Source organism: Chondrus crispus, genomic scaffold, assembly GCF_000350225.1.
Source record: "Chondrus crispus Stackhouse genomic scaffold, scaffold_11, whole genome shotgun sequence".
NCBI lineage: Eukaryota > Rhodophyta > Florideophyceae > Gigartinales > Gigartinaceae > Chondrus > Chondrus crispus.
The window spans coordinates 84,321-105,430 of NW_005178983.1; the positions used below are offsets into that span (position 1 = coordinate 84,321).

Sequence of the window (21,110 nt, forward strand, 5' to 3'; positions counted from 1 at the left end):
CCGAGAGGAGGAGCTCAAGATTTCGAACGCCACATTGGCGAGCAATCGAGGAGATCTCGAGAATCGCGAAAATCGCGAAAGAGCAAGAAGGATCGCTATGATCCTGATTGGAATCTATCCCCTCCGTCCTCTGACGATTTTGACGACTGTGAGTCGGGCCCGTTGGATGACGAAGAAGCCTCAAGTGAGGATGCTGGTGAGCGCCGCAGACGAACGCCGCAAGGCGGGAGGCACGGTCGCCAGCTTGGGCAGAAGCACCCCGGACTGAAGGTGCTTCGACCCACAAATCGCCTCTTCGATGGCGCTCTGGACTATCGCCGTTACAGGCTGACAAGGCGTTACAAACGCCGAAGTGGGCGAGAAACCCGTAAAGTCAAGGATCACATTAGATCAATCCAAACGGGCGCTCCCGAACTCCGTTTCGACGGGAGTGACCCCATTAAAGTTTTGCGTTTTCTATCTCGTTTCGTCGAGGAATGTGAGACCAACTGTATGAAGGAGTCCCAGGCTCTGGTAGCAGTGAAGTATTTCCTGCAAGGCCAGGCAAGAACGCAGTTCGATGCGACAAAGCAGATGGACTCCTTCGATGGAGGAATTTCGTACTGGCCCGAAGCGGTACAGTACCTGCGACGCACTTATGCGACCAATGACGCCGTCAGCAGTGCAGCACTCCTTCTTCGAGATGTGCGCCAGAAGGCGGAAGAATCAGAAACCCGTTACAGTGCTCGTCTGCTGGACGCGGAGTTTCGTTGCGGTAACGTGCACGACGCCGATGAATGAATTACAATGTTCATTGACGGGCTCAATCCGGGAATCCGGTCTCTCGTATCGCGATATCGCGAGACAGAACGTCGAATGAGACGAAGTCGTCGTGACGGAATCACGTTCCTGGATATCGTCCAGTACGCCCAGAATGAAGGCGATGCTCTTCGGGCCCGCTTTGGTGGCGAACGAAACGCCGAACATGACGGAAAAAGGCAGGTCGGCATTTTGAAGCCACCGACCCGACCGGCGCTATCGCGCGCCGGACAACATCGAATGATGATGACAGAGTCTTCTGCTGACTCTCGGCCAGCGATGGCCGAAAACTACGCCGTAGGTGGCGAATCGATGCACCTTATGCAAGGAGATTGGTCGTCTGTACCGACGGCGGAGCTACCCTCGACCACCGAGACGCAAACGGACGACCCGGAGTCTATGATGCTCACAAGGGGCCCGTACGGACGCGTTCCTGCCCCGGTCATCCGAGGACAGGAACATTCACGCCATGTCCGCGCCGGCCGTCCTGGCTGGCAAGTTAACGTGCGAGGAACTCCGAACTTGGAGAGGCCACGTGGTAACTTAATTTGCCACAAGTGCTACGGGCCGAACCACATCGCACCAGACTGCGTAGTTCAACTCCCGATTGCCGAGTCATCTCGTATCATACGAAACTACGACCACCTTTCTACAGAAGAAAAGCAACGCGTACCCGCGGACAGCTATTGGAAGTTACGAGCCCTTGAGGAGATCGTCAACACCCGGGCTCGCGACCTCCAGAACGCGAAAGCCGCGAAAACTGACGCCCACCAAGGCGGTACAGTGTCCAAAGACAGCCAGGGAAACTAACTTCGGGAGTCCGCGTCGAAGCGGAGGCGAGAGGGCCTCCCCTGGCCATCTGGAGGCTGACGCCGGGCGGCGAAGGTCGCCCCTCCCCAGTGAAGATTCTGTGAAGGAATGATCTGTTGAACCCCAAACATGGGAGCAAGCTCAGCGAGCTATGCCGACCATGGCGAAAATACGTGCCCCCACGTTTACGAGGCACCATTATGGTGATGGCGAAGCGCAATTACAAGTGCTATGCCGACTACGGGCTAGTCCCGGAACTTTTGGCAAGGAAGCTCGCAGTGCTAGACACTGGGGCTGGGCCAAACTTTATTCGGAAAGATGAACTATCTCCGCAGTATATGGAGAAAATGAAACCAGGATCAACCCTGAACATTCGGGTTGCAAACCGTAACCCAATTTTAATAACTGGGACAATTGATCTGGTTGTCAGAATTGGTTCGCGAATTACTCGCGTAACATTCCTCGTATGCGAGCGCCTGGCGGCTGGAGTGGTCCTGGGATGTGACTTCATGGACCGTTTCGTGGAAGCCGTCTACCCACGCCGCAAGACGATCGAGCTCGACGACGGGTCCTCGGTCCCTATTACGAGAAGGCCACTCAGGCGACCGCCGAACGCACCGCCATTGCCGGCGTCCCAAGAATTCGCCAAGGCAGGCGGTCGGACATCACCTCGAGTCAGCGTCACCAAGCCAGTCGTGCTTGAGCCTGGAACGCAAACATTCGTCTCCGTGACGTCAAAACGGCACGGCCTTATGGTCTTACAGCCGCATGAGAAACTCTACACAAAGAGTCAAGTCGTCGCCTCCAATGGCGTTGTGCAAGTCGAGCCAAATAGCAAGTTCCGCGTGCTCGTTGCCAATTTTGGCATCGCGCCTTATCCGCTCGTTAAGGGCCAAACGATCGGCACTTTGCTGCCACATCCAACCGCTGTTATAGCAAGCAAAGTCAGCGTGGCTGCAATGCTAGGCCTCACCGATGAGGAAGCGAACGAGGTCCAACAAGACTTCGACAAGGACGCCAACTGGGCGGTAGAAAACGCCTCTATGGCGAGCAATCCGGATGACGTGGATCTCTCACACGTCCCGGCCCGACATCGTGATCAGATCAAGGCTATGCTACTCAAGTACAGCTCCATGTGGAGTGAGGAGCTGGGCGAGATCAAGGTCACGAAGCATCGCATCGACACGATGACTGGAACGCGACCGATCGCGCAAAACCCCTACCGAGCAGGACCACACGCCCGGGAGGCGGAGATGAAAGAAGTAGACCGTATGCTCCAAGCCGGAGTAATCGAGCCGTCAAAATCAGCATGGGCCTCACCGGCTGTACTGGTGCCTAAGAAGGACGGGCAGTTGCGCTTTTGCGTGGACTACCGGCGGCTAAATGCCGTGACGATACGGGATTCATACCCGTTGCCTCGAATGGACGAGTATATTGACTCCCTAGGAGAAGCAACCGTCTTTTCGACGCTCGACTGCAATAGCGGGTATTGGCAAATACCCGTTGCAGAAGAAGATCGCGAGAAAACCGCGTTTGTGTGTCATGCTGGACTGTACCAGTATCTCCGTATGCCGTTTGGGCTAACAAACGCTCCCGCTACTTTCCAGCGAACGTTGGATATTATCCTATCCTCCTTCAAATGAAGATCCTGTCTCGTCTACCTTGACGACGTAATTCTGTTCTCGAAGGATATCGAGAGTCATATACGTCACGTTGACGAAGTTCTGGACGCCTTGCAGTCGGCAGGAGTGTCCCTCAAGTTGGAAAAGTGCTCTTTCTTCACACAAGAAGTACATTACCTTGGCCATGTTATACGGCCAGAGACGCTCTCGATTGACGAGGTGTCGACCAGGGCTTTACGCGAAATCGCGATACCAACCACCCAGACTGAGCTCCGCTCGTTTTTGGGTTTGTGCAACGTCTATCGACGATTTGTACCGAACTACCCCCATAAGGCGGCGCCGTTGAACCAGCTTCTCAAGAAGGGGCAACCTGTCAAGCTGGAACCGTTCGGCGAAACCGAGATCAAGGCCTTTGATACGCTGAGAGAAGCGGTGATCTCCCCGCCAATTTTGGCGTTTCCTGAGGCTGGGTTCCCATATTCAATGGACACGGGCGCCAGCGACTACCAAGTCGGCACGGCGCTTTTCCAATCATACGAAGATGGACAAAGGAAGCCTATCGGGTTTTGGTCTCGATCAGTACAAGCTGCAGAGCGAAATTACTCCACTTCGGAGAAAGAATGTCTCGCTGTTGTGTGGGGTGTAGTGACGCGGCGCCCCTATCTCCAAGGAACCCGGTTCACGGTACATACCGACCATTCTTCCCTCCGCTGGTTAATGGAGATCACGGACCCATCAGGCCGACTGATGAGGTGGCGACTCCGTCTTGGAGAGTTTGACTTCGACGTGAAGTACAAGAAGGGCAAGCTCAATACCCAAGCCGACGCGTTATCGCGACTGTTCACCTCCGGGGAGACGACAGTTCCCGTAGATGAAGAAATCCCATGTTTTCTGGGAATATTCTCCGAAATGGAGCCAGTCGATAAGTTGTCTGACGACTTCGAAGATCTCGAGTCGGCAAGGTTCGACGCGATACTGAACACGGAACGCTACTCGACTGACGAGAATTTATTGGATCCTATCACAAGGGAAGAGTTGCTACGTCATCAGCTGGCAAATGCATTCTGCGCCGGAATTAGAAGGCGAATCAATCGTGGGGATGAAATCCCGTTCGCCACTGAAGAGGGCGGGGTTCTCGTCAGGAACGTAAATGCGACACCACAAGTGGTTGTACCACAGGACCTCCAAGCGAGGATTCTTTACATGGGACATCATGCACTGCTTGCCGGTCACCCCGGTGGAAGGAAGATGTTCTACACTCTAACTAGAGATTGCTACTGGCCATCCTTGGCCGTAGATTGCTACGCAACTGCAAGAAATTGCATACATTGCGCTAAAGAGCGAGTCAAACTTCGGAGGAAGACTAAACGCCTCAAGCTGTTCCCAGCGACGGCGCCTCTTGAGTCGCTTTCGATTGATCTCCTTGGGGAGTTAATCCGTACCCCTCGCGGAATCGGTGGCTCCTGGTGATCACGGATCGCTTCTCCAAGCTGGTCCGCACCGTGCCTCTCAAGAGGATTACTGCCGCGGAAATCGCGAAGGCTTTCGTCCACCATTGGGTGTTTGTCTACGGACCACCAGTCACGGTGCTGGCGGATAACGGAAAGCAATTCGTGTCCCGACTCTTCCAAGAGATTTGCCGCATCATGGGCATCAAGAACGTCTTTACGACGACCTACCACCCCCAAACAAATGGGCAGGTGGAGCGCTTCAACAGGACAATACTGTCAGCGCTTCGACATTATGTCGCTGAACACCCAAAAGACTGGGACCTCTTCACTGATGCGCTTACGTATGCGTACAATACGCAAACGCATAGTACAACCAAGCTCGCCCCCTTCGAACTCGTCTTATCGCGACCACCGCGTGCCCTATCGTTGCAGGCAGAACCTCAGCTGCAAGAAGTTGGCTATGCCAAGTATCACGCCAAGTGGCGAGCCTGGCTTCGTGGACTTATGAGCACGGCTCAATCCGAAATGAAGAAGTCTCAAGAACGCTATCGAGCGAACTACGATAAGCACATACGCCATCCAAAGGCGGAGTATCGTCCCGGGACACACGTGTTCGTCCGACGCGACTACGCGAATCCCCGTACAGAAGCTCGCCACAAGCTGGCGCTAGTGGCAAATGGACCATACCGCGTCGTTTCTGCGGATCAGGACACCATGGTTATCCAGGATGGGAAAGAACAAGAACGCGTTACACGCGATCGGGTAGTACCTGCACCAGTGCAGCTGAGTCAACCCGTAACGTCATCCACGACGAATATCCACGATCAAAATCGTGTTCACCGTCCCGATAGACCGGGTATCCCGAGCGGTACAGTATCCACCTCTCCTATAGAGCAGTCTCAGGTTCCCCCAACAGGGTTGGCGGACTTGCCAGACACATTGCCTATGAATGGCGCCGCCCAAACCGGAATTTGGAACAGAGCTCGGATTGGACAGCCGCCGCCTTCGAGGCGCTCTGATGTGACGAACAAAAGCCGTCCCGAACACTCGAGGCATGGGGCTCGTGGCTACGCCCGGCTGGCGAATGATACTCCGGTCGGACAGGAGAAAAACTCTACACCACCCGCTGACAGTCCCCGTGACGAGCCGACTCCCGCCTCCAACGAGGGAGAAGGAGACGCACGCTACCAATTGGAGCCCGAAGCAGCCGCCCAGAACGTCCCTGCAGTGACGGAGCAACACTCAAGGGACCCGCGAGGAGCCGCGTCTAACAATACGACAAGAAAAGTGGACAGGAATCAGTCGCTGTCTCCACACGCCATCGATGGCGAAGAATACGTGGTCGACCACGTCGTCGCGCATCGCTATGATGACGACGGTAAACTCGTCTTCCGAGTAAGATGGTACGGCTATACGTCGGAGGAGGACAATGAAGAACCCATTAGTCACCTCCGACGGAGCCATGTGATTTTATATTGCAAAAGAAAAGGACTGAATGTCCCAGACTCGATCACTCGAGCGAGGCAAGGATAGCTTCAAGACTAAGGTGGTTTCTCTTTACCTAAAAAGAATGACCACTCGCCCTATGGCGCTACTGCACGCGAGTTACCGCTTCGCACTTACCGCCAGATGGCGTTGTGAACTCCTCAAGGAGGTTAAAGAGTGCAGGGTGAACCCGGGGTTCCATCGCGTCACGTATCGCGACCAGACTCTGCGGAAGAGCGAGCCTCCCCACTCGGCATGTCGGACATCGTCGGGCTTGCCGGAGAAAGTCTAGACACTTGACGTCGCACTGAGGCTGCGAGAGCAGACAGCGAGTCCTCCTCGGAAGCGATGTCGACCCCGGCGTCGCGCAGAAAGTTGCGTACGATGGCCATTTGGTCGTCCACAGCTTCACGAGTCGGAGGAGCCCGGTCAACAAGTATACCGGCTCCAGCCGAATCGTCCCCCACTTCGGCGTTACTCACATTGAGTATAGGGCCTCCTGCCGAATCAGTCTCCACGGGCGCCACTTGGCGAAGTTCATGATTCATTCCGTCCTCTTCGACGTCTTCTTCCCCGTAGTCCTCCTGCTGCAGTCCACTGACGTCGGGGGAGAAGCAATAGTCGTACCCCGACGATGGCTGTCAGGGATAACACTCTGCGCATCAGCGACCTCCTTCGCCCTTTCTGGCGTACATTGTTGATGATGCCAAGGATCATAGAACACAAAGTCGCCACTGGAAGCGCTTTTCGCTATAGGTGAGCGATCGCGAATTCTTGAACCGCGTTGCTGATTCCGCGGATTAATCGCGTTCCAGTTGATCTGGTCTACCTTATTAATAAGGAAAAGAAGCTCCTCATAGTTGTGCAGAGAACCCAACGCCGTGGACAAGTCCATTTGGCGAATATAATACCGCAGAGTCGGGGGCACCCAGAACAATCTGGCTCTGTCATATACCTCCTGTAGGAGAGCGGCTCCAACCTTGGCCATCCACTCGCTGTAAAATAGCGTCCACAAGCCAGAATGGCACTTAAGGATCAAGTGCCGACCTGCGTACGTGAGTACAGGTGGCAGGTCCACGAAAAAGCCGCGAGGCATTTCGAACATACCCCAATGTTCGGGGATCGAGACATACCGGTCTCGATGACGCGACTCCGCGATCTTCTCAAGCTCCACCATTTAATATGGAACAAGGAGTCCGAAACGCGATCGAACGCGACGCTCCCACTTCATGTGGCTCCAGAAGACTTCATCGTCATATCGACGTAGAAAGCGGAACTCCGCACGGAGGATGGGGCGACTAAACCGGAGCGCAGCGTCACACGGTTGCGGACTTCCCCACCACTGTTCGGCGTCTTGCAGTATCGCCACAAGGCGATCACTGTAGAGCTGTTCTCCGCGGGTGCGATATAGGTGGAAGTCGAACCCATACTCTTCGGGGACAAGCGTTGTGCCGGGGAACCGGTAGAAACGTTGATACACCAATTTGGTGAAGGTGACGCAAGCGTCGCGCGCGGGTTCCCGACGACGCGAGCCGTCGACCCACGTAACTCTTCTCTTCAGGTCGGCGTCCATCGCTACGCAGTGGCGAGCCCAATCGTCGCTTCGGAAAGCCCCCAGTGTGAGCCCGTCAGGCAGAAACCCCGCTCGCAAATATTGCGTAATTAACGTGTCATCGCGATAGCTCACGGGGTCGTGCCACGGCGCTCCCGCGAAGAGCTCGGCACGCTCAAGCGGGTCTTGACCGATAAAGTCGCCCGCGTGGCGGAAGACGCGACGACGCGCAGGAGCCCGGATGGTTCCCGTTTCGAAGCCCTCCGCATGCGACATGCCAGAGAAGAGCGGGTCGATGCTGTGAGAGTGGAACGCACGCGAAGGAAAAAGAAATCGCGAAAAAATATGCACGCGAAAAGAAAACCGCGAAGAAGCTCAGTCAGAAACTCCGCCGTCGGCGCAAGTACGCGCTTAGCCGCGAGAGTCGCTGACCGGGAGCGCCAAGAAACGCGAAGAAATAGAACCGCGCGCAGGGCTGCCAGTGCAGTCAACGATGACGGGGTAATTACTCGCGTGTCTCAGGCGGATCGGCACGACCCCTGAAGGGGGGGTGATGTAGTGCAGTGACCCCGCGCCGTTTATCCCTGGTCACCGCCGTCGCGGGGCCGCGCTCCCCGGCCTTTGACACGTGTACTGTGCGTGCACACTTGGGAATGTACCCCACGTGTACCACACGTGTATGACAGTGGTATGACACGTATATGATACGTGTACAACACGTGTACGACACGTATACATACATGGTGCGCACAAGTTTCTACGCTAATTAGCGTCTAATGCCAAGTGGCAATTCTAATGACGATAATTAATTATTAATTACCCATTTAGTAACCGACGCCGACGATGGCGCTCGGCCTATATAGGTCGGGTGTCGGAAGGCGCTACAGTAAAGAGGCATGAGGTGATCGGACCCGATCTCTGGTAGGATCCTCTACGGTTCCTATCTAGTTTGCTAAGTCTGGTACCTGCACCATTCGTCGTCATCCTTTTTCTTGTTTTCCTTTACTTTTTTCCCTATTTTCTACGTTTCTACGCTACACTTCTCCTTCCTTCGTTCTTCTCCCTTTTTGTTTTATTCTTCTTCGATGCTGTCGATAGCGGTCCGCGACGCGACCGCCACACCCACTCCTTCTAGTTACTCGATCCCGAGTACCCCTTCACGCGCTGACCGCGACTCTACCCGCCATTCTCGCATTGCCTCTGAGCTACCATGGACAGAGGGCCCCGAACACCCTGGTGGTGACTGGACATACCGCTTTCCCTCATAGCGAGATTTACGCCCTCGTTGGCGAGTGTGTCCACTGCACTACAGCATAGTTACACGATGTGTGTCACGAAATGAAGCAACGCGGGCATCGGCACTACTCCCACGAAGCACAAAAAGTTGGCGTTTTGTACTGGCTTGTGCTCCTCTGCTTGGAGTTGTTCCAGTCACATCTAAGTTCCAGATTCGCTGCGCATCAAGGTTGTTCTCTCTGATAATCTTCTCAAGAGTTGCAAAATGGTTAGTCAGATTGACAGCATTTCAGACTTTAAAGCGTGCAGTCTCCTGGGGCAGAGGGCGTCCAAACTTTTAAAACAGCTTTATGGCGGCGTTGGAAATTTGCAATCCACTTTCGACCTTGCTTGCCGTCTCGAAAAGGGCGCTCCGAGATGGTACGACGTGGTATGGAGAGCATAGATATCATTATCTGAACGGCCTCCACAAGGTGATCATTGATCAGTGGCGTAACTCGTTCTACGTTACGCACAAGTAGAGATAGCACCGCCAGTTCTTCTGTATTTGAAAAGGCTGTCCGCTGAGCTCCAGCAGTAGCCGTATTGGAGGACTGTTTCAGGATTCCAGAGCGCTCTGCTCTGACAAATGCATGCAGACTGGATACAGGAACACGAAAGGCATAGCTGGCTTCGCGGTATGTCATTCCGCGTGCAACAGCAGACGACGTCTGCCTAAACGGGAGCGCATAGCGCTTCTTTGACTGGGTTTTTGGCATGGCGAGTCGATTTGTCAACATACTGATGACATTGAGTAGTGGGCACACACAGTATAAAGGGAGCAATTCCGTCGTGGAAAACCCCGCCATCGTCTACGGGTTTTCGGCGCTTGCGGGTGTGGGCGATGTGTTTTTTGTTTCCATTCTCCCGCCATAGCTATTGAACTCAACATTAGAGTTAGTGAATGTTGCGGAAAGGGCAAAACGGCAGATTTGCAAGTGGATGGCGCCAGAGGCAAAAACAGACCCCATACGCGTTTCGAACTGTCTACTGACTGTGAAACGTTGTGGGTTGTTTATGGATGTCTTCGTTCAGGCTGGCAGATTTGTTTTTGTCTTGACCAAAACTTTAGTTAGGAAACATCCTTTAGTCACAGGGGAGCGGGTTCCCCACTGTAGATGGCCCGAATGTGGGTTGGTTTTTCTGATACTTTGCATGTTCAGATTTGGAGTTAAATGTTCAAGAATGGCGTGCACCCCCCTTTACAGGCAACAAATCTCACGCAAACCTAAAAAATATATTTGAAATAGTATTCCACAACGATGATCTCTATCCAGCCCAGTTGTGGCTACCGGCACAGTTGTGGCTCCCGCGGAGTAGTGGATAATGTGCGAGCTTCGCTTCCTCCCGCCACATTCCGATGACACTGTTGTTGTGCCTTAAGAAATGAGCTTGCTTCCCTCGCCCACATTGAGCACGTGTTGCAAGCCTCAACATGGAGTGAAAATCGGTCCAGGTAAGAAGCATGGCGCCGTTGCCATGTGTTTCGCCGGCGAGTAAAGTGACGGCCTGTACGGAAGGCATCGCTCCCTGGAACCTGTCGGCCGCCAGCCAAAAAGACGGCGCGTCGGGTGTACGGCCGTCCGGCAAAGGCTGGCGATTAAAGCGCGCGCGGCCACCTGTTGCGCGACCGCGGCCTCTTTGTGGTACAGCCGTAGGGACGCTAAACCGTAAACGGAAAAGGTCAGGCTGTACCTAAAAATGAGGGAGCCTGGGGGACCGCTACACTGGAGTGTCAGGTGGAATAATCCAGAACGGTAGGAAGCAATGGACAAGGGAGGTACACCGCACTGGACACGCGCAGTCGTACTGGGGTGTAGAGCAGTACGACCGGTGGCGAGCTGGAAACCTGAGGGACTTACTTAACCGTACGGTAAAAGGACTAGGGTAGGAAGTAAGGGGAGGCGTGCTTGCCTCGGTTTACCTCCAGCCCGGTGCCCCCCTATCTTATACCCCCTAGTAGGGCGGTGGCACCGGACGGACTACAGTAGCTGTACATACTGTATCCAGCTTACTGTAGCTGACGGCAACTAAAAATGACTACTGTACTAACCCACCGATCGGTCGCGCACCACGTGTACACCTGCACTAGCTGGTGCCACTAACTACACGTGGACTCCCACGTGGCCACATCTACACGTGCTGGGCACGTATGTACCGTATCGGTTAACATCTTACTACTGTACTCGGCCGAGCCCCTGGTACCCGCCTAGTACAGTAGCGCCACTTGGCAATTGTACCACACTCTTCGTGCGACTTCTGTAGAGATAACACGCCTTCCAGCTTACCCGGGCCCCCGTCGGCCGCACGCAGCTGCGTTCTCTCTCCGCGTACCTACGTTGCTCCACCCCACGCGGGGTACGGTCGGCAGCAGTCGCTGAGGTGCGAGTGCATGGCCAATCGGCGGGATAGCGCGATTCGCGCGGCACGGCTCCCATTCAGGACGCGCTGCCCCGCGCCCGGGCAACGGCCATGCGTCCTCTGAGCCGCCCGAAAAGTCACTGCATCTCCGCCCGCAAACGATTTCCGTTCAAACTACGCACGAAATGCGGCGCCAGCACCACGCCGTCCTGATTCACAACCGTGTGCATCGATGCCTGCATCTCTGCCTATTAGGATTAGTTCTAGATTGAAATTTCAACCTATTGTAGGCTTGCCTCTCCAACGTTGTTCTATATACGCTGTAGGATCTCTATAAAAGGCGCGGAGTTCGGTTGGGGAGAGAAACGGAGGCAGGGGACACCACTTACTAACCCTGAGCGTTCAACCCGCAACGTCAAGTGTGTCAATCTTAAGAACCGCTTTGCAACCAAAGTCAACATAATTAAGTCACTCTGCTCATTTTACTAACGCTGCGCACCGCTGAACTAGTACGCAAGACGCTCGCGCTGGCATTATTCTCTACGATTTGCGATTAAAAGCGGGCCGTATGCCATCCGGTGTCGGTCACAATCTAATAACAAGTGCCCTTGGTTTCATCCCGCACTCGAACTGAATCGCCTTTAGACTCATGGATGTAGGGGGTTAGTAAAAGAGCAATGCAGCATTTGTCAGAAAGTAATGTTCTGGAATTTTTCTGTCGGATATGAGCCGCAGCCTGGAATACCTACTCTGTAAGTACAATATATATTGACCGTAGTAGACGGAAGAATCTAGTCTTTCCGTGTACAGAGTAAAGTCTCGATATCGTGAACCGAAATGTGGCGCTTCCGAGCAGCCCATTGAGTTCGCCTTACCGAGGCAGTTCACGGCGGCGGAACTGCTCGTGTACACGTGTACCCGTTTTACGGGTACAGTATGATTTGGACCACACCAGTGGAGACGCTCTTAGAGCGTCTCCACCAATGCCGATGATACGGTCACAGGAACACAAACTCACTTTCCTTCACTCTGTCCATCGACGGGCAACGTCGACGGGCAACGTCGACGGGCGCAATTCCATATCTGGACCACTTCACATTGTGATCCAGTCTTCCTTTTCTTTTAATTCTGCCACATCCAGAGTCTATATCAGAAGAGTCAGCTCTCGGTCAAGCCATTGATCTTGGATTAGGGGATTTTGGGGCATTTACTGGCATTGAGCAAGATCAATTTAACGGTGATTCAGATAGTGAGGACGATCGCTCTACTGTGCCAGCGAAAGACCGGACAGGGCGCAAACCGTCGCTTGCTTGGTATCGCGGAACATTAGAAGCTCTATCTAACGAACTCAGTTGTATTATGACGGACGCGAATCTAGTTCAATCGGGGCTGCCTTCGAGCATCAAGTCACTTCTGTATGAGGAACAAAGCCGCGTAAGGAGGCTTCAGCGTTCGAATCTGAGGCAAAGTCGTATGGATGGCTTCTGTAGTCGTTGATGGTTCCTTCCTAGTGCGCATTTCGGCCTCGATAAAGTGAACTCTGGGGTTTTCATGTTTTTGTATGTTCATGGTATCGCGTAGTTCATTCTATAGAGTCTAGTTCACGTTAGAAATACGAAAACGTCGATTCTGGGCCAAAAAAGCGGGGTGGCGCCTCCCTCATAGTCCTTCGGTTCACTGTACCGAGACAGTTCATCATATCAGGTACGCAGCTTATCGAGACTTTACTCTGTAGTGCCATCCTTCAAATAAATGACTGTCAAAAATGCGGTCGTTTAACAAATGCGAACTCCAGGATGGCGTAATCGGTCAGTATCTCCCGACAGCGCAACCAATACCTATTTACCGTATGCTGTTTAATGGAGGGAGGAGAAAAGATTGGGAAATGGTCCTCTCACACCCGCAGATGGGAAAGAGTGAAGCGAATATTTACATTAAAGCATTCTGGTCGCGTCCTGCCTTCGCAATAATCAAGGTGACCGCCCACCCATGTTTACAGAATCAAATTTCAATTATTTACAGTATAGAAATTTTGGGACGAGGAATACGTCCAAGGCCGCTAAAAGGGTTTCTGCATTTTTAAAATGAAGGGCTGGGAATTCTGTTTGATGGGTGCGTGTCACATTTCGAGCTTTTCCTTAACACCGTTCCCTGCTATTAAAATACTTTTATGCACGCAAGGCCTTTATGCGATACACTGACTACGGCAAAACTGTATGAAAACTGTATGAAAAGTTTTTATAATTGTTTCCACAAGAGCGAAAATTCACCTAACGATCTCATTCAGTAACTTTCACCGGTCAGCATCAAGCTTATAAGACAAGAGCTTTACATTTAAGCAATATTAATATATTAGGTTTGATCATAATAGCGAGACAACGGTCTTGTTGGGCTCGGCCAAATTGTATAAATACCTCATCGCGACGCTGTTCTATTACAGCGTAAGCTTCCGAAATATCTCATCCAGAAATCAAACAACACTTCGAACTTGCAAAGTCAAAACGTATCATTTCGAACTCCCCAAGGCAATATCGCTTTGAGCTTGCAAATCCAAAATGAACCAAGGTATCTTCTATGAAGTCAGTTATTACATGAAGTTAATTCTTCGCACTAAAACAAAGTATCCGCCAATGCTGGCTACTGCGCATGAGTTAATTGACACCAAAGTTGTGAACAGGAGGGCGATGGCAGAATTAAATTTATTCAAATCGTCTCTTGCCGTCATTGCCACGCGGTGTAACGTGGAGATGAAAATCAGCGGCAATGAAGGTGAAGGTGAGTGTGCCGTCTGCCTAGAGAAGGTTTCCAAATTTCCATCCGATTGCGTTATTTGCGGGCACAGGCTCCACAAGCAGTGCATAGAGAAGTATTTACAATCTCAGCCATATCCATTCGTTAAGTGCCCAATCTGTCGGACCATTTTAGATAGATATGACCTTTATGAAGGCTATTGTGACGTCTCGAAAGTTGAGAAGTCTCGGGAAGCGTGGGAGAAATGTGAGAAAAGGTTAGCGCGTCTTCATAAGGCCGTAAGAAACACAGAGAGATGGATTGAGACTATGGACGTGTTCTGCGACCGTGCCTTGGAGGAACCGGCAAGGGATGTTTGCTCTCATGTGATAGAGAGACTATTTCTAAACCCATGGTACTCGCTTTGTGAGAGCTTCATCAAATTCGTCCAGGAATTTACTCTGTACAGGGGCATCAGGATGGGATTGGAAGAGGATGAGGCAATGGATATTATTACTGACATGCTATTCCACTTTTTGGTGAAGCTTTCCCAGATGCGCGACAAATAGAAAAGTCGCTGCTAGGTATATGTTGAAGTGAGAAATCTTTCCGTAATATTGCTCCTGGAAATACTATGAGCGGTGTGATCCGCAATGTATCTCCTGTAGTCTGACTATAGTAAAATCCTCAAACTGAAGGGCTGAACAAATGCGAGATGTTTTTACTCATTTTAGTCACAAAAGCTCCAAGATGGCGTAGTTTTCCATGAAGTCCGTGCGTGGAGAGAGTGGCGTATTTGCAGTTTTCTGAGACCAAGCTGGGTGTTGCCTGCTTTTATTAGAGCTTTGTCCGTCTCGGGCATTGCCAGATCTTTGTCGAGGGCGCCATTGCATGTACCTTAAAATTCAATAAACAGCGATAAGATGCCCCCATTGTTTGTTTTGAATACTCTTGCCTTCTATTTGCCTGTTTGAAGTCATTTAAAATAAGGTTGTCCGTAAAGTCACGAAAACACTTGTTTTGGCGGCGAGTTTGCTCGGATTTTCTGAACGCAAAATTTTCAAACAAGTTCGGCAAAACTCACAGCATACCGAAAACTCGGGGAATGTGAGTTTTCCACGAGTTTCACATCCGCCTGATCACAGCCCTGCCGGATCGACCCGTCGTGAAGAAAAACAAAGTGTGTCTTCCGTTCTTTTCATCAGCACAAACGAGTCTTAGACGGCTCGCATCGATATGCGTCATGGACGCCCCTATCGCTTCATCTGCGCAGAGTCCATGAATGGATCAAAGCGCGACAGGATCTGCCACAGATGCCGCCGAAGCAACCGCGAAAGATAGACAAGTAGAAGCTTCTAAATAGCGGTCCTCTCTAAACGGCCCCCCCTCAGGCTGTCAAGAAGACGAAACACATCGCCCTTTTCGACTGAGAACTATTCTATCCTTGTGGCGAGCTACAATATTCGCTTCAGCGAGTATTCGCGCAGGCGCACTTGATCCGTAGGGCGGCACAACGATGTACCAGACTTGCGTTTGTTGCGGGCAGGTACCTTGCTGGAGGTGAGTCCGCAAAACTCGTGGTGGAAAATTTCAAGCTCGGGATTTCTTTCGTCCAGCGACTTTGTGGGCTGATGAATCGTAATCCTCGTGGGGTGGTCTTTATTCGTCGTTGCCGTCGCGTCTCCTAAATACTGTTTTGGACAGACTGTGATACGGACAGTCTGTCCTTGCGGTCCGTCATCGGCAAATGGAAAAAAACAAGGCGTTATTTTACGGACAACCTTATTAAATCGAAACTTTAAAAAAGTCAGTTTGGACACCATTTCTTTAACGTATACCCTTCGGGTACGCCCTCGGCAATATCTTGCAAAACATTAGGCGGATTGGGATGGCGATTGTCAATGCACAGAGAGACTAAGAATCTAATGAAGTTTCAATTATCAGTTAACTTTTTAAACAGGCGTTTTGGTTTCGAAGATATCAACATAAAACGTTTTGAGGTTGGTCAAAAAGGCTCCTTCTTTGGGCATTTTAAAAATGGCTCGAAAAGACGTCCAGATCTCACCAAACTCCACCCTTCTGCAACGCAAAAGTCAACTGCGATGACGAGAGTATCTCTTTCCATCTTGTTGAGCCAGCACAAGTCGAGATAAGTTGAAAAGTGACCTCATAAGAGGTCACTTGCCGCCTAGACACTAGACACTACCCTCCGAAGGGTAGGCCGCACTCCTTCGCGGAGTGCGCCCAAGTCCTCGGCTTGTCCCCTGATACAGTACGCAAACAGCGCTTCGCCGCTTGGATCAACCAACGGGCTCCGTCACACATCTAACAAGTTGAACGAGACGGCCACGAAGCAGTGGCTCTCCAGCGTAAATTCGAGCCCGGCCAGCTTGCAGCCCCACTTCTCGAGGATTCTGCGGTAGCACCCGGCAACCTCCAGCTTGCGGAACACCCCGAGAAACCCGTACCAAATGTTTCCAAACTCCACCGCGCTTGGGTCAAACTGCCTGCCAATGCCGGCCTCCCCGAGCGCCTCCGGTGTAATTTCGCGTGACGACTGCGCCGCGGCGTCGATCACGTCCGTGACGAACCGCAGGTTTCGGTGCACGTCGCGGCGCGCGCCGAGCTTCGGGTGCCCGCCCACGAACACTTCGAAGTCGAACTTGAGCAGTTCGCGGTGCACCTCGATGTAGTTGCGCACGTCGTTCGCGATCGCAAACAGGCTGAACGGCGACCAGCCGGGGAACACGACGTCGACGAGCATGGCGACGCCGGGGAGGTCTCCGCGTGGCGCGATGTGCACGAGCAGGTCGGAGTCCGTGTGGGCTTTGAGCAGGCGCAGGTCGACGGCGAGGTCGTCGCCGAAGGCGAACGTGCGGGCGTCGGGGCCGAGGATGTTGGTCGGCGGCGGGGCGCGGCCGGAGGTGGAGCGGGCGATGGCGTCGCGCGTGGCGCGCGAGCCCCAGATGCGCAGCGGGGCGTCCGGGAAGGCGGCGCGCGCGTAGGCGGCGAAGCGGGTGGCGGCGCCGATGTGGTCGAAGTGGGCGTGCGAGTAGATCATGTCGACGCGCGAGGGCATGCGGCCGGCGAGCACCTCCTCCGTGGCGGTGGTGAGGAGGGTCTGCGAGGCGTTGGGCAGGTTGGAGCCCGGGCTGTCCGGGAAGTCGACGAGGGCGAGGCGCGAGGCGCGGAAGAGGATGAGGGTGAGGTAGGTGCCGTCATCGTAGACGTAGACGCCCGGGCGGATGTTGGTGAGGTTGTACGTGCCGGGGGCTAGCGCGGGGACGCGGAGACGCTCCGGCGTGGGCAGCGTCGCGCAGGGCTGGCCGGCATCCAGATTGGACAGGCAGAGAGGGAGGGCGCGGCGGCATGAAAGGGTGGATTGGCGGGCTTGCGCGGGGAGGGCGGCGAAGGCGGAGGCGCGCGCTAGTGGGAGGAGCAGAAGGATGAGGACGAAGGGAATAGGAATGTGCATGGTGGATTTCGGGGTGATGAGGTGCGGCGGGGGTGCGGGGGGGTGCGGGTAGGTTGAGGACAGGAGTCGGGGCGATGTCCGAGGCTCTCTTTCATATACCGAAGGAAGGCGGTGTGAGGCAGGCGGTGGATGGTTAGGGCGTGGTCTAGAGGTAGAGGGTTATGGTCAGGGTTTCTACGCGGGCGATGCAGTGGGAAGTGATAAGATATGTCTGGTAGATGTCGCGCCACTGGATCGCGACGGATGCCAGAGTTGTAAAGATTACAGAGCGAGATGCCTGCGTAGGATCGGGTCTTAGCAGGATCGGTCTCCATTTCAACGGTGTGATCAGCATGGTACACGTGAGTACTTTTGATTGGGGGAGCTCGTTACAGATTCACTGATTGCGCTGTGGATGTTGAGGGTTGTTGCATTAACGAGTTCTTGAACATATTAAAATATGTTCTAGAACTCGATGCGCATGTACCGTAAGTCGTTGGTGTAGGACGTACGCCGTCGGACGACGTGCGATCATGTTCCGAGTAATTATCAGTGAATCAAGTTTCTTCTTTCGGTAAATGCGGGGCAAGCAGCGAAGGATTACATAACGTGTCCGTAAAATAACGCCTTGTTTTTTCCATTGGCCCGTAAAGTCGCTGGACGTAAAGTAAACCCGTCTCGGGTAGATTGAAAATTTCCACGAGTTTTGCCGACTTTTCTGAGGAGATTTCCACTCCTCCATCTCGTTTCTCGTTTCTCGCTGCTGGCAGTGGTGTGGCACCACACCACGAGCGATGCCCAATCTCGAACACGGTCATCCTCATGATTGCGTCTTCCATTTTTCCTAAATCCCCTAAAGCCCCGTTGCGACCCAATTCTTGCGACCGTAAAGAACGCCGAGAGGAAGGTTATGCCGTAGTGTAGTTTAACGTCTGCCTGCTCTGTGAACCAAGTTAGTTCTCTGTTGTGTTTCGCAGTGAGAAATGCGCGCTTTGTCGACCTTAGATGCGATAGAGCGTCTGGAGGTTGGCACTCGCAGTCGCCAAAAGTTCCAGCTCTCCAAACAATTTCGCCATCTCGACGACATGGGGGTTACAGTCTTTCTCTCTCGTCTTTCTCTCTCTTGCATTTTCTGCCCTCTCCTCTTGATGAAGAGCATCACTTGATCGCATTTCAGGCAGACTCTGCACCACCTGAACTGTCTCCAAAACATCCATGACGTCATTGCTGGCATAACAGCCGGAACCGTATGACACGTGGCTGTCCTGCACTAATGGGAGGCTGGCACAAACAAAAGCGGCACTAATGCGCAGGACCACTGTAATCCCAAGGAGGACAGTAGTGTAAACCTCTCGACCATGCCGAATTTTCAAGGAAAATTTTTGAAATGTTAACCGATCATTCAAAAAAAATTTTGGTAGTCCCCAGTGGGGCTTGAACCCACGGCCTCGAGATTAACAGTCCCGCGCTCTAACCAGCTGAGCTATGGAGACCAATTTGCCGTGCGAGGAGGTCGAAAGGGAAGGTATTTATACAACATTGGCATGTACAGAGGAATTAAAATAATCCAGTTCGATTAATTTAATGTCCAGAAAGTGTGCGCTACGTTGTCAGGTCAAGAGTCGCATGGGCGACTGTCGCCCGAATGCCTTCTCATGGCTCCGCTCTATCCTGCCCCACACATGTGTGATTCCCTGACGTCTGTCCCCATGATATCGTATCGGCCCACCCTACCTAGAATTTGAAGGAAGGTCATCCGAACCGGCGCGATGTTTGGACCCGCCACATCCCGGCTCTCCCAGCGCCTCACCTATGTCATCAGGTCTAGTAATGCATCTGCTACCCTCGCACGTATGCCCTGTCACGGACTGCCCTCCTCCTGTCCGAACCAAGTGTGAGTCTTTGACCGCCTGTCGTGTGATGTGGCATCAGACTTCGTACCGTAAGATAAATGAAGCATCCGAACAGCCGCACAGTTAAACAAGTAAATTGGACAATCGGCCGCTGTGCGCGTCCTTGACCGCCTTTCCTCTGAATATGTAGCATCGGCCCTCCCACATGATTACATGAAACTGTTCCCAGACTGCTAGGTAAACAATGTTCCAAAATTAACACGTTTATGTCGCTCTCGACTCGTCTTCAGCCCCGCTCCGATTTTGCCCCAGTCGTCGAGCATTGTATCACTGACATTGCTTCCTCCCGCTCTTGCAATAATCTTTATGAGAGGAGCGAGAATTGCAATAGCGTCGAAAGAATAGTTTGAATGAAGTGATATTGCAAAGTAGAGAAGGGAATACTCTTCAAGCAATCTATCTTTTATGCAAGCCGTGCAGGGCTTGAAGCTAGATCTCTCCATTTACGCTTCGTAAATGTGAAAAGTGGGGCTGCCAGTGAGCAACATCTAGCAAGGTAGAGGGAATCAATCTTGCTTGAGAGTGGTATTCATTCTCAGTGGATCAATACGCGATTTCTTCACAATGCTGAACATTTCCTTAACATCTTCGTCGTTTTTGAGTGCTATAGTGTCCTCGTCGTCATCAATGTACTCAAGATCAACGACCTCTTGACAGTTCAATTTCTTGGCGATCGAGTTTAGCAACGAGGACAAGGAATCGCTTGGATGCATGCCCCATCTACGGCAACCCTCCTCGTTTTCTAAGATGAAACTCAACTTGACATTAACAAGATTCTCGACGCTATCGGTTCTGTTTAAAGTCTCATCATCCCACTTCGAGTTGGATCGCAGTGACTTTCTTCTGTGCATTCGCTCTTCTTTGCACTTGTCACAGAAATTCCCGGCAGCGCTCGATTGCTTTCCCTTTCGATTGGGGGTCAGGTAACGGCAGGTGGCACATACTTGACCCTTACTGCGTCGTCTTGGAGTCCGCAATTTCGGTGTCTGCGGTGTCTTGTCGCTCAGCGCCTGGTCTTCAGTTGTTGCCGTCCCTTCTTGGGCCTCCAGACCGGAGTCATCGACTTGCGTGGCATCCCCTTTTGTTGAGCGCCTTTGCTGCTTGGACTTAGGGTTCTTTTTCTTCCGACTCTTACGACTCGGGGTCTCGCCGCCCTCATCGCAAGGTTCTCCGGCTTCGATCTTGTCGACAGTACTAGCGACATGACTTGGATGTCCTCCGACTTCTGAATCCAGCGAAACATCCAAGCCCTCTTCCCTCGGCTTTGCTTCGATGCTCCCCTCGCCGTCCCCGGGAGGGCAGCTCTCCGCTTGAGCGTCAGCGGTATGGGTCTCTATCGGAAACTGTTTCTCCTTGTGGTCTTGGATGGTGGGTGAAATGGAGTGGTCAGTACTGCTGCACTCCAGCATATACGTAACTGCATTAATGAAGCATGCGTTACATATATTCAACGGATTCTGGATGGGCCCATCGCGGTGACAGGCCTTGCACACAGACATGATAGCCTCTCTCTCAGCTAGCTGCAGGTTTCTCAAGTCCGTAGAATGGTCCTTTGACATGGCTGTGAGCCGATCATCCCTGATGCGGGCTCCTCGTTCCTTGCATATAAGGACTGTGACCTGCCAAGAGATCATGCGCTGGCCAGCGCGCGGTCTCGTC

General features: G+C 52.7%; 3 protein-coding genes; all 3 read right to left on the reverse strand.

Moving 5' to 3' along the window:
- Positions 1–12,761: 12,761 nt before the first annotated feature.
- On the reverse strand, positions 12,762–12,923 carry CHC_T00001705001 (hypothetical protein). Its single transcript, XM_005712824.1, has one exon. The coding sequence runs from the start codon at positions 12,921–12,923 to the stop codon at positions 12,762–12,764; it is 162 nt and encodes a 53-aa protein (XP_005712881.1).
- Positions 12,924–16,077: 3,154 nt separating this feature from the next.
- Positions 16,078–17,559, reverse strand: CHC_T00001706001 (hypothetical protein). XM_005712825.1 is given in 2 exon segments: positions 16,078–16,401; positions 16,402–17,559. The coding sequence occupies 1 exon segment, from the start codon at positions 17,557–17,559 to the stop codon at positions 16,402–16,404; it is 1,158 nt and encodes a 385-aa protein (XP_005712882.1). The 3' UTR covers positions 16,078–16,401.
- A 2,241-nt stretch (positions 17,560–19,800) lies between these two features.
- Positions 19,801–21,085, reverse strand: CHC_T00001707001 (hypothetical protein). XM_005712826.1 is given in 2 exon segments: positions 19,801–19,957; positions 19,958–21,085. The coding sequence occupies 1 exon segment, from the start codon at positions 21,083–21,085 to the stop codon at positions 19,958–19,960; it is 1,128 nt and encodes a 375-aa protein (XP_005712883.1). The 3' UTR covers positions 19,801–19,957.
- Between the last annotated feature and the right edge of the window lie 25 nt (positions 21,086–21,110).

Excerpts from the sequence above, each read along its gene's own strand:
- CHC_T00001707001 (XM_005712826.1), bottom strand. The coding sequence starts at position 21,085 with ATGATCTCTTGGCAGGTCACAGTCCTTATATGCAAGGAACGAGGAGCC.
- CHC_T00001706001 (XM_005712825.1), bottom strand. The coding sequence starts at position 17,559 with ATGCACATTCCTATTCCCTTCGTCCTCATCCTTCTGCTCCTCCCACTA.
- CHC_T00001705001 (XM_005712824.1), bottom strand. The coding sequence starts at position 12,923 with ATGAACATACAAAAACATGAAAACCCCAGAGTTCACTTTATCGAGGCC.